The sequence below is a fragment of the Alosa alosa genome, chromosome 4, assembly GCF_017589495.1.
Source record: "Alosa alosa isolate M-15738 ecotype Scorff River chromosome 4, AALO_Geno_1.1, whole genome shotgun sequence".
NCBI classification, from domain to species: Eukaryota; Metazoa; Chordata; class Actinopteri; order Clupeiformes; family Clupeidae; genus Alosa; species Alosa alosa.
The window spans coordinates 13,706,666-13,720,307 of NC_063192.1; the positions used below are offsets into that span (position 1 = coordinate 13,706,666).

The window sequence follows — 13,642 nt, forward strand, 5'->3', positions numbered from 1 at the left end:
ACTGTAACGATTTTCTCTTAGTTTGTAATGGCAGTGAAATTAAGCTATCTTATAATTCTGTGTGGGTGTACACTATTTGTCTAGTGCGTCTTAATCAAATTGTTTCTATTGGCCTCTTCTGTGCTTTGTTTAGATATGAGCTTCAGTTCTCACACAGAAAATGAAATAGTACTGTGCACTAGTGTATGACAGGACATACAGAATGCTTCAGTTTATCAACTTACACAAGATAGGCTCGATTTTAATAACTAAATAAAATAATATTATCCAACTGATCGTACACACTGTGCTGTACAACTCAGTTTAAGAGTTTACCATGTGCCTGTCTCATATCTCATGTGGTTTGGGTCAGTGATAGCAGCAAATGCCAGCAGACAGTAACAGGCCAAGGAATAATCGTCATCTAATCACAGACTTCAGCCTCAGCTCCTGGGGAACACAGACTTGCCCTATTAGTGAGGAGCTCACTCTATTCCTCGTGTTGGTGGCGCCACCTAGTGACTCAATGGACAACTCTGGGTGCTTTAGTCTCAGGTATAGTAATCTAAGGAGACTGTGGAACCTCTAGTTAGTGTGATACCAGTTACTTTCACAGGTTACCAGCATCCACAGCATGCTGTTCACAAAGCTAGACATTCACCAAAGGGTACCCACACAGACACACATACAAAACATTTTTATGCTTGTCTACAAGTGGTATATACACCACACTTTATTGCAAATAAAAAAGTGAAAGAAAAAAGGTAACTGCTCCTCAACGAAGCTTAACTTTTCACTGGTACATTAGGAGAAAATGAGATTCATCAGGAAGAGACTGCAAATAACAATGGGACACTTTTTTTTGTCTTTTACCAAGCAGAGCATAATGAATCCTATGGACATGACATAATCCTCTATAAGAACATACAAAACAAAACAGGAAATGCTCATGTCCCCTGAACAGTCCCTCCCTGCCTCCTGAGCCCAAGGTGACTGTATCCTCCCATATCTAAAAACCAGAAATTTAAATAAAATACCAAAGGTGAAAAGGAAAAACACAAAACACAAGAAGTTGAAAACTAGAAGACTAATATTTTGGTCCCACTTTGGTCTCCTCTTCTGAAAATACACAAATAAGTAATTGAGAAAAGCTTTACGACAGCATCTCAGTATTCACATGGTCACACGTTTCCGAGTCATTCGCGTCCCTTACTCAATGCTATGGTGCAGTTTCAAACTGGTTTTTATGAACCCAAATAAGCAAGCAAACAAACAGAATGTACCATACTGCACAACAGACACTAGGGACAAAACTGGAGGAAACTTGAATGGAAACTAAATGGTCTCTGTTACCATTTTAATCTTGTGAGCCTTGCCTTTCAAAAAACACACTGAACACCATTTGTGTTTCTCTTTTTATCTCCCAGACACAAAAAAAAATGTTCAAACTCTGGTCTTTACAAGAACAGAGGTCCAAATTTAAAAAATAACTGATAAGAATGCAGAAGGCATGATCAATAGATGAAAGTGAAAATTATCTGAAAAAAAAAAAAAACAAAAAAAAAAAAAAAACATAGGCACCGTGAAAGCTGTTGTACTTTTTTTTGTTTTCAGTTTTATAAACCATTTACAGACTACAAAACATTCCATCATAAACAGTTACTGAGAATAACGGGCCATTTCCATGTATAATACGACACGTCAGCATCATGGTGGGTCTCCTCATTGAGGGAGACCAGGAAGGGAGCATGGCTTGTGAAATGTGGTGGGGGTGGATGGAGAGTTTAATCGGGGAGGGTGGCAATGGGGAGGGTGGGGGTGGTGGGGAGGGCGTCAGCCGTCGTCACGGTTATTGGTCCTTCTTCTCGGTCTCTGTCGACTCCTCTTTTGCGGCGCCCTCCGTCTCCGGGGTAACTTCCTCGTACCTTTCGCAAGAAGAGAGGAGACTTCAAATGAGTACAACTGTGATGGACAGTACGGACATTACGGCCCTCAAGTAACAGGACGGCACCAGGACAGTGCTTAACAATTAGTTTAAGATGGACACTTGTGCCACTTTCACTAAACACCGTCACAGGGGCAATGAGGTCATACACGAAAGACAGGCCTAAAAAGGTCACTCCACAAACAACATGTGTAGGAAATGTCAACTCCCCCTGCTGCCACAAACAGAAAGAAAAACAGCAAAGGCAAAAGATGGCAAAATATGAGGTGCCCCATGTATGGTTGTTGGAGAAATACAACAGAGCCAAAAGAAAGAAACAAACAAAAAATAAAGCTGAATTGTGGAAGTGGGACCAGGGGAACGGGGAATACAGCAAGCTGAGATGCATACAGCAACAACCAGGTGTGTGGACCAGACCAGACCAGTCAGGTGAGTGGACCAGACCAGACCAGTCAGGTGAGTGTGACACAGATCAGTGAAAATGACACCTTCACAGTCTTCCCACCTGGAACCTCTTCAGAGGAGGAGGAGGAAGGGCTCTGCTCGAGCTGGCACAGGCTGACGGTAGTGAGGAGGAACCTCATGGTGAAAGCAGGCTAAGAGAGACTGGCACCAGGCAGGCAGGGCACAGGGCAGGGAGGCCAGCACGCAGGTGGTGAGATGACAGAGAGCCAGAGAAGAGCGGGGACGCTGGTGGGGTGGGGAGGGCAGTCGGTGCATAGAGAAAGGCCAAAGCGGTGGCACAAAGGCACAGTGGGACCATTGGCATGAGGACAGTGGGCACACCAGATCAGGATGAGGTACGACACAAGGATGGGAAAGCTGGTGGCTGGTGGGTGGGTATGGGTGCAGCGGGAGCAGGTGGGTGATGGTGGAAGCAGGAGGGGAAGTGGAGAGCAGGAGAGGGAGGGGTGGGGTGGTCTGGGGCATACCTGCCCTGGTGAGAGGCCCCCTGGAGGGGGGCGCGGAGGCCTACATGTTAGTGGGCGTGTGCCGGCGGCGCCAGGGGGGAGAGGGGGGGCCCTGCATGGAGGCGGCCAGGCTGGCCGGGGAGCCTGAGACGGTGGGGAAGTGCGTGAGGCGCGGGGTGTGGGGCAGCACCTCGTCCGACGACTCATAGCTGAGCGCCAGCCAAGAGGAGGAGGGAGGAGGAGGGGGGGGGGGAGGAGGAGGGGAGGAGGAAGAAGAAGAGGTAGAGAAAAGAAGTCCACGAGAGCAGAAAAAAACAGGAGAAAGAGGGGTGAGAAGAAAGAAGAGAGGAGAGAGAGGGAAGAAATAAAAAAGCAAGCTTTTAAAGATGACTGAAAGAACACGACAGGAAAGGAAACTGGAGGACAGCCAGGGGGCAAGTCTAGTCTGGGCACTCAGGGTTAAGCAGGGTCCCTCCACACCACATCACATCCCACTCTACATCACGAAATATACAGAGCTCTGCAACCTTGCATTACAGCAAAACGTTTTATACCTTTGAAAATATTAAATGTATGACACACTATCTAATTATATTATCTAATTATAATTATATCCATGCCCACTGGCCTTTAACGCTGAATAGCATTGTGGGGAAACGAGGGGGATTATGAAAGTTCTGAGACCAGGCGTGGCATGAAGGTCATTGCTTGGCTGTTGCCGTGACTACTATCGTCGCGGCCAGTGGCAGCTTTTGGCAGGAGTGTGGGGAATGTTCCTGCGCCCACATCACATGGCCATGCAGGTGCCAGGTGTCCCGCCAGTGCCCTCTGCTGCCCTCCAGAACACACACACACACACACACACACACACACACACACACACCTTACCCCCTGGCTGCCCCCTTTGTATTGTTATGACTACTGGTGATGGCTTCCAATCCAGTAGAGACCCGCTGTGAGTATGTGAGTCAGTGTGTGCTTATCAATGTATGTGTGTTTGTGTAAGGATGCAAGGAGAAAGGCACTGAGTGACTAAGATATAGGGTTTATGCATAAATCTAAAGCGACTGTTGTCTGAGGACTGTTTGCGTGTGTGTTTGTGATAGAGAGAACGAGAGAGTGACAGAGAGAGAGAGAGAGACTGACACACAGACAGACACAGAGACAGAGAGAGAGAGAGAGAGAGAGAGAGAGAGAGAGAGAGAGAGAGAGAGAGAGAGAGAGAGAGAGAGAGAGAGAGAGAGAGAGAGAGAGAGAGAGAGAGAGAGAGAGAGAGAGAGAGAGAGAGAGAGAGAGCATATGAGACTCTGACTGACTACATCAGTCATGACGCACTGGGTGTGATTGAGAGACCAATAAACAAAGAAATAAAGACAAAGATATATGAAACAGAAAGAAGAAAACATAATGATATGGAGGGAAAAAACGACTGCACACTGTGGCCAAACCACCATTCAGACTGTGGAAGGCCAGAATACCACAGCTCTCACAGGTCAGATAGCCATGCATATTATTATAGCATTTAAGTTTTCATCAACCACAAAAAAATAAAATGACCACTCTTTCAGTCTCAAATGGTTGGAAGTGACCAACTTCAAATATCTGCAATTCATTATTTAATGGCTGATGCAGATAGAGATGTAAAAGGTTCACCAAAGGAGGTTTAAAATCCACCACCATTCACAGATTAAGCTCAATGGTATCTCAATTTGGTGATGTACTGGATACAGCTAGACCAACTAAGTGGATAGACAGGCCCACACATGTATAGTGATGATTGTAGGACACTTGTACATCATGCAGGAGCCTGATAAAAGAGGAAAGCTGAGGAGATACCTGAACATGTCTGTCAATTCTCCTTTAAGCAAGGCCACCACCACTGGGAATCCCACGCAGGCTGGCACCAGGTACAAGAGGGCAGGCTGGAGGAACACACACACGAAAATAAGCTTTAACAAATAACCAATGGCATATGAACAGATTGACCTCTGAATTCCATCCTTACTCTTTAGAGTCAGTTATCAGAACTGGATGAGTGATAATGCACAATGGGAACTGATCTACCTAGGCATTCAGAATCAGTTTACTGTCAACTAAATGGCAGTATAGCCAAGTCCTGAATACTATAACTTAAGGTCCAAAAACTAAAACATTTCACAAAGCATGAGATACACAGGGTATCAGCTAAATATGTCCAACATGCAATATTCAATAATAAGCAAAAGTGTTTGGAATTGGACTTTCTAGCTTTCTCTTGTTTTTCTTCCTCTTACCTGGGCATGTTTATAAGTATGCATGACAAAAATGGTGAGGCCCAGACCAAAGATGTAAGCCAGGAAACTAGTATAGAAGTAGGTCCTGGAGTTCTTCTTTAAACTATGGGAGACACACACATAGTTCAGATACAGTACATCTATGAGACCCAATAAGTATTGTGACAGCTTTTGGGACCATCAGCAGACACCACCCACCCACACACCCACACCCACGGACATTAGTCTTACCTAACATCAAAACGAAGCAGCAATGCAATAAAGATGCCTGGGAATTAAGGAAAAAGTAGACAGAACAGTGTTACTCAGGATGCCAGGCTACAACTAGATACAGAAAGAATGAGTTACCAGAACAGCTCACAGTAGCACAAGAGAGATGTTACAGCACCCTCTAGTGGTTAGAACCACAGCCAAATGTGGCCAAAGGCAGGTGAACAGCTTATTTCGTCATGTTTGGTTTAAAAACCTAATTAAACAAGTCTAGCTGCCTATTTGTTTTACACAACAATAAAAGACAAGTTTCCACAAACTTCAAACTGATAGTGCCAGGACATTACTGAAAGGGATCTGGTGATGTATGACGTGTGTTGTAAACTCACCTGGGATGACGATATCGCCCAGGCCGAGCATGGCAAAGTTACTGGCGTCCAGTCCTCTCTCCAGGAGGTCCTGAGGGAAGACCACTGACACAGGACACAAAGGAACAGATAAGATCAGCCGTTTCATTAAATCTTGCTGCTCCCAAAACCCCTAAAGGATTACTCAGACATGAGTCATCTGTGACTGGATTTAAATCGCAGTTTATAACACATTTGTTAAGCTTTCAGCAGCTGTTGAAATGTGGATGGAGGACGGTACAATACAGTGGAAATGTATGCCTGTGTGTGTGTGTGTGTGTGGAAAATGAAAGATGGATTTGTTTTTCTGTATTTTATTGTGAAGCACTTTGTCTTTAAAGCAACACAGCCGTTCATCAACTTGTAACAGGGTGAACGGCAATTCTGCATTTGCTTCGCGGCCCTCTATCGGCTATAACCGCACTATGTAAGTTTGCCAGATTGGGTAGCGGATCTGTAGTTCAATGGAATGAGACATAAGAAACTACAAATTTGACTTGCATCTGATGTCGCAATACATCGTAGGCTAATTTTTTTAATAAATCGTGCAACATATTCTACCTTGTCTGTGGACATCGTTATTTGCAAAGCCGGTGCTGGATAAACAAATAGCATGCGTGCGACAGAGGGAAAGTTCTTTGGTGTTGCTTTAAATTTACTATATAAACTTACAATAGTTTTCTATACCGCACACCACCAGATATTATATAAAAGGTATCTTTGACTACTGTGTATATTCATGCATTATATATCTCTAGACGGCTAATCTATCAGGTATATAATCTTATGATCTTGGTAGAGGTGCCATGTTTGTGTTACAGAGGGTTTCAAGGGTTATGACAGTAGCCACACTGATAAAGCTCTTGCTTCATTAAAACAACTACTAGTGACAAGAAGCCCATAAGTATTATATGTCTTGAATCAATATTTGTCATTACTGATAACAGCTGATTAGAAACAAATAAGCAGAATAAAACTCACACTTGATGGGTGCCTCAAAGGACTTGGCCACTGTAACCATGACATTTGTGCCAAAAACCTGTATGGACAGAAACACACAAGAGAAAACGAAAGCTCATGTTTACTCAGAATCAACAGCTGCAGGGCAGCGAGTCAGCACACACTGGGTGACCTGCGAGGTACGGACAGACACGCAGCATCTATCAGAGGACAACTGAGGTGGAAATTCCAGGTTGAGAGAGGAGGAAGGAAACCGCCGCAGGGTTTTGCGGCCAGCCGTTTGCATTATCTTAACTGTCAGACCGCACGTTTGCCAGGTTTGTGCAAGCGGTGAGTGAGATTAGCTGGAAGAGGGTATGTGGCAAAAGCAGTGTCATGATGAAACATTTAACTGTACTTTGAACCTGACTGTTCTCTGTCACACTCACTTTGCCAGTTCTCACTCTCTTCCTCTCACACACATGCACAAACACACTTTTTCCCTGTTATACGTATGCAAATACGGTCACAAACATGCATATACAAATACAAAACCCACTCACCCAAAAGACGTCATAGACAAACAGGCCTCCCAAAAGGATGCAGCCTGTGCTGACATTATTCAGGTGAAGCAGCTCAACACCATTCAGAGCAAAGGCCAGTCCAAACAGGTTATTGGCCACCCAGTGCTGTGGAGTACATACACGCGCACACACACACACAGATTTAATGCCAGAGTTGTAAAATCAATGCAACTTGTAAAACTACAATGTCTGGAAAGCATTTAAGAACTATCTAATTGAATGTTGGAAATGTACTGTAGGTAATACGCATTACCACTGATGTCTGGTCATTAAAAACCTTTTTATCCATCTTTGAACAATTTGACAACATTGCTAAAAGTTGAGTTCAAGTTCTTTCAGTCATTTAGAAAAGTAATTTTTTCTATAGTGTGTTAATGCAACACTCAACCCCAGCCACATAAAGATGATCTAAAATGACATTAAAAAGTCAATCTTAAAATCTACCGCAACATGAAAAACAACACAAAAATGTGCTTCAGAAAGATCAAAAATTGTCAGGGAGGAGATATGTTTAAAGGCTATGTTACCTTTTTGAGGACGTACCAGACCCCAACAACGGCGCTGATAGCCAGACAGAAGAGATCCCTGGTGTCAAACTCATAGTTGACAATCTCTGTGTGGACAGAGAAACAATGACAAGTCAGGGTTTGCTTTTCAAGCACTGTTTACTTGTTAACAATACTAATTTTGCTAGAAGATTTGCTAAATGGCACTATGGCTAACAGCAATCAGACCTCTCTCTGAGGTATGAAAAAAACAGAAAGTCAAGAAAATGGACATTGAACTTATGTGACAAAAGGCACAGGAATTAGCAACAATTACGTCAAACAAAAATACATCACATATGAGGATACCCACCAAGTGTGATTTTATGGAGATGATGAGAGAAAAGGAAAGATATTAAGTACATTGTGTCAGAGAGAAAGGCTAGAAACAGAAAGAAGGGATAGGGAGAGACAAAAAAGAGAGAGGGAAAAAAAGAGAGATGAGAGAGAGAGAGAGAGAGAGAGAGAGAGAGAGAGATGTGCTCACCCTCTTTGCTCTCCCCCGTGCCCTGGGTGAAGAGGAGCTGATATTGCTTATTGGGCACGCTAGCTGGGACCACTCTGTTCATGAAAGGACTGACAAGAGAAGGAAAATAATGACTTATGAGAGCCAGGAAAACACAAAAACACAAGACAAAAAAAAAAAACAGCGCCACTAGGCGAAGGACGACTTCCACACATTACAATACAATTAGCCTGTCACGCTACGAGCCTCTTTTGGTGCAAAAGGAAAACCATCCTGAAGCCGGTCTTACCTCATGGTGTGAGACAGAGCCAGGATCCCCAGCACAAAGAAGTACATTGATAGCAGCAAGTTAATATACTCTTGTGAGAAAATCTAAAACAAAAAACAGAGAGAGAGAGAGAGAGAGAGAGAGAGAGAGAGAATGTTCTTAGAAACAAACATGCTGCATACGGCCTTGGATGACATGTTGTTTATATCTGGTGCTGATTAATCATATCTGATATTTTTTTGGCCAAACTCAGCAAATATGGATCAGTTGGTTCAAGGTCAAATATGTGTATAAAATATTACATTACAAGACAGACAATAAGAAGGAACAATGTTTTTAAAACACCATCAAAACCAGGATACATTCACCCTCCAGGATTCCTGTAATTACCTCTCTAATTACCTCTTATTCAGAAAACACCCTACATTATGAAATAACAAGATTGGCCTTGAAGACAACAAATGTAATATGAGGGCCTCGTGGTATTTTCCTCTTTCAGGTATCACAACCATATGATTGGTCATCAGTGTGAGCGGAGACAGCTGTGCAGAGCACAACACGTGTCACTTTCACATCACAGCACAAGATGGAGAGCAGGAAGTGGAAGTGGAAGAATGATGCGTGCCGGGTTTTTTTCTATTCTTAAAACAGGAAGTGATTGGTCTACGTGTCTCTTCTCTGTCCACGTAGCTCTTTTTGATAACGACATGGCTTTAAGGGGATAATCATCTTTACACATAGATAGATACTTTATTGATCCCCAGGGGAAATCAGGACACACAAGTAGGCACATCATTGTTACACAAACCCACATAACAGATAAGAGACAGGGTTAAAGCTGGATCTTTACATAACTTTGTTTGGCACTGTGATGGCGGTGGGGACTAAACTTATTTTGAAGAGGGCTTTTGTCCAGTTCAGTGCTAGGTATCTGTGCCCGGATGGAAGCCGTTTGAAAAATTGATTCAGGGGGGTATCTGTGTCGGATGCTATTGGACTTCTTATGCGTGTGATGGCTATGTAATTTGTCTTGAGTGGGGAGACTGATTATCTTGGCAGCAGTGTATGTGATTCTAATGACTTTGTTTTTGCAGGTGACTGTTAACATTGTGAAGAATGTAGGGGGAGCAGTACAGCAGGGTATAATCTGCCCCAAGTATTCAAAACTGCTGATCTGTTCAACTGGTTGATCGTGGATGTAAGTATGGTGTAGTCCAGGGGGTTATTTTAATGTGTGAATGACCAGCTCTTCAGTTTTGTCTACATGTAGTTTGAGGTAATTATCCTGACACCGCTGTAAAAACCGTGAGATTGAGTCTTGAGAAGTTGTGATGGAGTTGTTGTCATTGAGTAGTCCTACAATGGCAGTGACAACTGCATATTTGTAGTAAGTGGAGATGGGTAATGGACTATTGCAATTGCTGGTGTAGTGTTTGCCTCACCTTGAAGAAGAGATACAAGCCAAAGAGGGTGCAGCTGGCTATGATGGGAAAGCGTGCGGCATCTCTGCTTGTGATGGTCTCAGGCATGTCTGAGGAGTTCTACGGGGAAAGAGAGGCAAGAGAAAAAAATGCAGTGGTTACAGGTTACCTACAGCTAATATGGTGCATATAAATGCAAATGAACGAAAACCTTTGAGTGGGAAAGACTGAACACAAAAACCAGCCCTGTTTCAGAGAAGAGTGAACACGATTGCTTTGCCGTTAAGGCTAGTGTACACCAGTTTGTTTCAGAAGCTTTTTGGTTATTAATAGATGAGAGTATTTCAAGCTGGGCATGATTGAGTGGCAGAGAGTAATGACCTAAAGTGACCTAAGGAATTATGGGTAAAATTAGCGAGCCCCACAAAGGAATTAAGTCAATCTAAAAATGGGTCAGCGCTTGTAGCCTACTATAGACAAATAGAGATTCTGGTCACATATTGACAGCTTTTTATTTAGTCCTATAAAATGTCTTTCTCCGTAAGACAGACTTAATTTGTGCTGAAGGACTGCCATTAAAAAGGTCTTTTATATCACACCAAGTGTAACTCACTTATCGTGTGTAAAACAATGTCGAGATGTCAAAATGTTGACTAGTATTTTTTATTCTATATTGCAGCGTGACGGCATGTATCGAAGGACAACATAGACCTGAATTGACTCTCCCAAGTGTCATCTCCTTTATTCACCTGTCGCAAAACGTATTATTTAAGCCTCGCGCTTAAATGACATGACCACGGGTAATGAGTGAAACTGAGACAGCATGAATAAGAAATGTGAACGCTGTGCTATCGATTTAAAATACTCACTCGGTACTCGTAACCATTTTCGCCGGCAACCTACGGATAAAATAAGTGTACATAAACAATTTTAGAGAAACCCTGCAGAAGGTACAATACAGGTACAATACTCGAGGTGAAACAAGCCACGCTCAGGCATGAGGAATACAGGATGCAGAGGCTCGCGGATGCGGTGAGTGAACTCAGAAGCTGGTATTACCGTTAGTAGGCCTATACCACATTCATTGAATGGCCAACACTGTTATTACAACGTCAAGCTATTATCAACATTCACAAAGAATGTGTTGAGCCCTCTTAACCATGCATCACCAAGCGAGCACACAAATCTCATCTAGTTACTTTTATGAGGCGAGAGCTGATGTTGACACACAGGAGTCAGCCATTCTCACAACGGTAATGTTGCAAATCATCCATTTCACCCTTATCGATACCACGCTAAAGTTGGCACCACATACGAGCAATAGGGAATACGTTTGTTTTACAACATTTAATGCCTAATTTAATTTAATTTAATGCCTCGTGCGTTTTGTCATGTCAGATTAGGCCCAACTTTATTGCTAAGTTAGCAAGAGCTAACGTTACTATTTAACTCAACACCTGCAACGATCCGTGAAATCGCTTCATATCAGCTGGCAAGGCATCCAGCTGTTGGGCGGACGAGCACATTCTGCTACCGTTCGATAGCAAGCTAGTTCTAGCATCATTAGAACTAGACATGTTAAGCTAACGTTAACATTTTGCTACCTAGCAGCGCAGCGGCAGTGAGTGGGTTAATGAATCGCTAACGTTAGCTACACAGCTGTCATACCAAATCTATCAATTACGTTTAAAATGTTACTTCACGGTGGCTTTATGTCACGTTAAAAACGCTAAGGAGGTAAACCCTCAGGTAAATTAACACAACATAACAAGCATTATTCCACAACTCATAAATCAGTTACCGCAAAGTTAGCTAGCTTGCTACTTGAATTGTGTCAAACAGTTCATTTCCAACTAAATTTACCTTGCTCTTTGAGCAGGTGACAGAGCGCAGCGCACCAAAGAAGATTGGCAGCAGGGCCATGAATACAAGGCTGCCATATGCCAACGCTGTGCCTTCGGGTGTTGCAACGAACTTGGCCACTGTAGCATTGACGGCATCGGTTCCATTTGTGTCGGTAGCATTCAAGCTGTCCAGAGCCGGTGAAGTTTCAGTCGGGGCTGCCGATCCTTGGTCGACATCTGCCATTTTTGCTGTAATGTCAAGCGTCGGAAAACTATGAAAGCTGGTGTGCTCACCCGAGCAATGCGAGGGTAGTCGATGAGTTCGCAAACACTACCTGTTTGACATCAATATTGGTTCTTTTTTCTCATAAGGCCACGTTTCCTAACTCTCTCCGGGAACTGTCATCTTCTTCGCTACCTAACCTACAAAAAAAAGGTCTCCCCAGCGCCATCTATCGTTCTGGGGTGAATCAAGTAGAGCAACAAAAGATTTGAAAACAAAAGCACTCCTAAGATTTAGGTTTTAGGTGGGTCGCGGAGCTTCTGGTTAAAAATAAATTAAAACTCTCACATTTAAATGCTACCTTATCGGATCTAATATTGGACCTTTATTTTGATGAACTTTATTTCATAGCCTATATCAGTCATTGCCATGGACTCAGACAGGTAGCCTACATACAGGTGCTGGTCATAAATAGAATATCATCAAAAAGTTGATTTATGTCAGTAATTCCATTCAAAAAGTGAAACTTTATATTCATTCATTACACACAGACTGATATATTTCAAGTGTTTATTTCTTTTAATTTTGACGATTATAACTAATGAAAATCCCAAATTCAGTATCTCAGAAAATTAGAATATTATTAGAAATGTTGGCCAACTGAAAAGTATGAACATGAAAAGTATGAGCATGTACAGCGCTCAATACTTAGTTGGGGCTCCTTTTGCCTGAATTACTGCAGCAATGCGGTGAGGCATGGAGTCGATCAGTCTGTGGCACTGCTCGGGTGTTAGGAGAGCCCAGGTTGCTCTGATAGTGGCCTTCAGCTCTTCTGCATTGTTGGGTCTGGCACCGCATCTTCCTCTTCACAATACCCCATAGATGTTCTATGGGGTTAAGGTCAGGCGAGTTTGCTGGCCAATTAAGAACAGGGATACCATGGAACCGGTGTGCAGGTGCCAAGTCCTGTTGGAAAATTAAATCTGCATCTCCATAAAGTTGGACAGCAGCAGGATGCGCTCTAAAACTTCCTGGTAGATGGCTGCGTTGACTCTGGACCTCAGAAAACACAATAGACCAACACCAGCAGATGACATGGCACCCCAAACCATCACTGACTGTGGAAACTTTACACTGGACTTCAAGCAATGTGAATTCTGTGCCTCTCCGCTCTTCTTCCAGAAGAGAGACCTTGATTTCCAAAGGAAAAGCAAAATCTACTTTCATCAGAGAACATAACTTTGGACCACTCAGCAGCAGTCCAGTCCTTTTTGTCTTTAGCCTAGGTGAGACGCTTCTGATGCTGTCTCTTGTTCAAGAGTGGCTTGACACAAGGAATGTGACCGCTGAAACCCGAGTCTTGCATACGTCATCTTCAGTCCACTCTTTGTGAATCTCCCCCACATTTTTGAATGGGTTTTGTTTCACAATCCTCTCCAGGGTGCGGTTATCCCTATTGCTTGTACACTTTTTTTCTACCACATCTTCGCCTCTCTATTGTGCTTGAACACAGAGCTCTGTGAATAGCCAGCCTCTTTAGCGATGCACTTTTGTGTCTTGCCCCTTCTTGTGCAAGGTGTCAATGGTAGTCTTTTGGACAACTGTCAAATCAGCAGTCTTCCAATGA

The 13,642-nt window shown here is 43.2% G+C and overlaps 1 protein-coding gene across 4 annotated transcripts; it reads right to left on the reverse strand.

The window, feature by feature from the left end:
- Window positions 1–674: 674 nt before the first annotated feature.
- On the reverse strand, window positions 675–12,224 carry hm13 (histocompatibility (minor) 13). 4 transcript variants are annotated; one of them, XM_048241959.1, is made up of 13 exons: window positions 11,812–12,223; window positions 10,818–10,847; window positions 9,970–10,068; window positions 8,549–8,631; window positions 8,281–8,369; window positions 7,776–7,861; window positions 7,228–7,353; window positions 6,707–6,764; window positions 5,708–5,791; window positions 5,340–5,376; window positions 5,109–5,211; window positions 4,672–4,757; window positions 675–1,904 (listed from the first exon to the last, which is right to left on the reverse strand). In XM_048241959.1, the coding sequence occupies exons 1-13, from the start codon at window positions 12,034–12,036 to the stop codon at window positions 1,829–1,831; spliced, it is 1,182 nt and encodes a 393-aa protein (XP_048097916.1). In that variant the 5' UTR covers window positions 12,037–12,223; the 3' UTR covers window positions 675–1,828. The 4 variants fall into 4 exon arrangements, with proteins under 4 accessions (XP_048097916.1, XP_048097917.1, XP_048097914.1 ...); XM_048241957.1 differs by lacking the exon at window positions 675–1,904 and adding an exon at window positions 1,931–3,044 and having other exon boundaries at window positions 11,812–12,224; XM_048241960.1 differs by lacking the exon at window positions 10,818–10,847.
- Window positions 12,225–13,642: the final 1,418 nt, after the last annotated feature.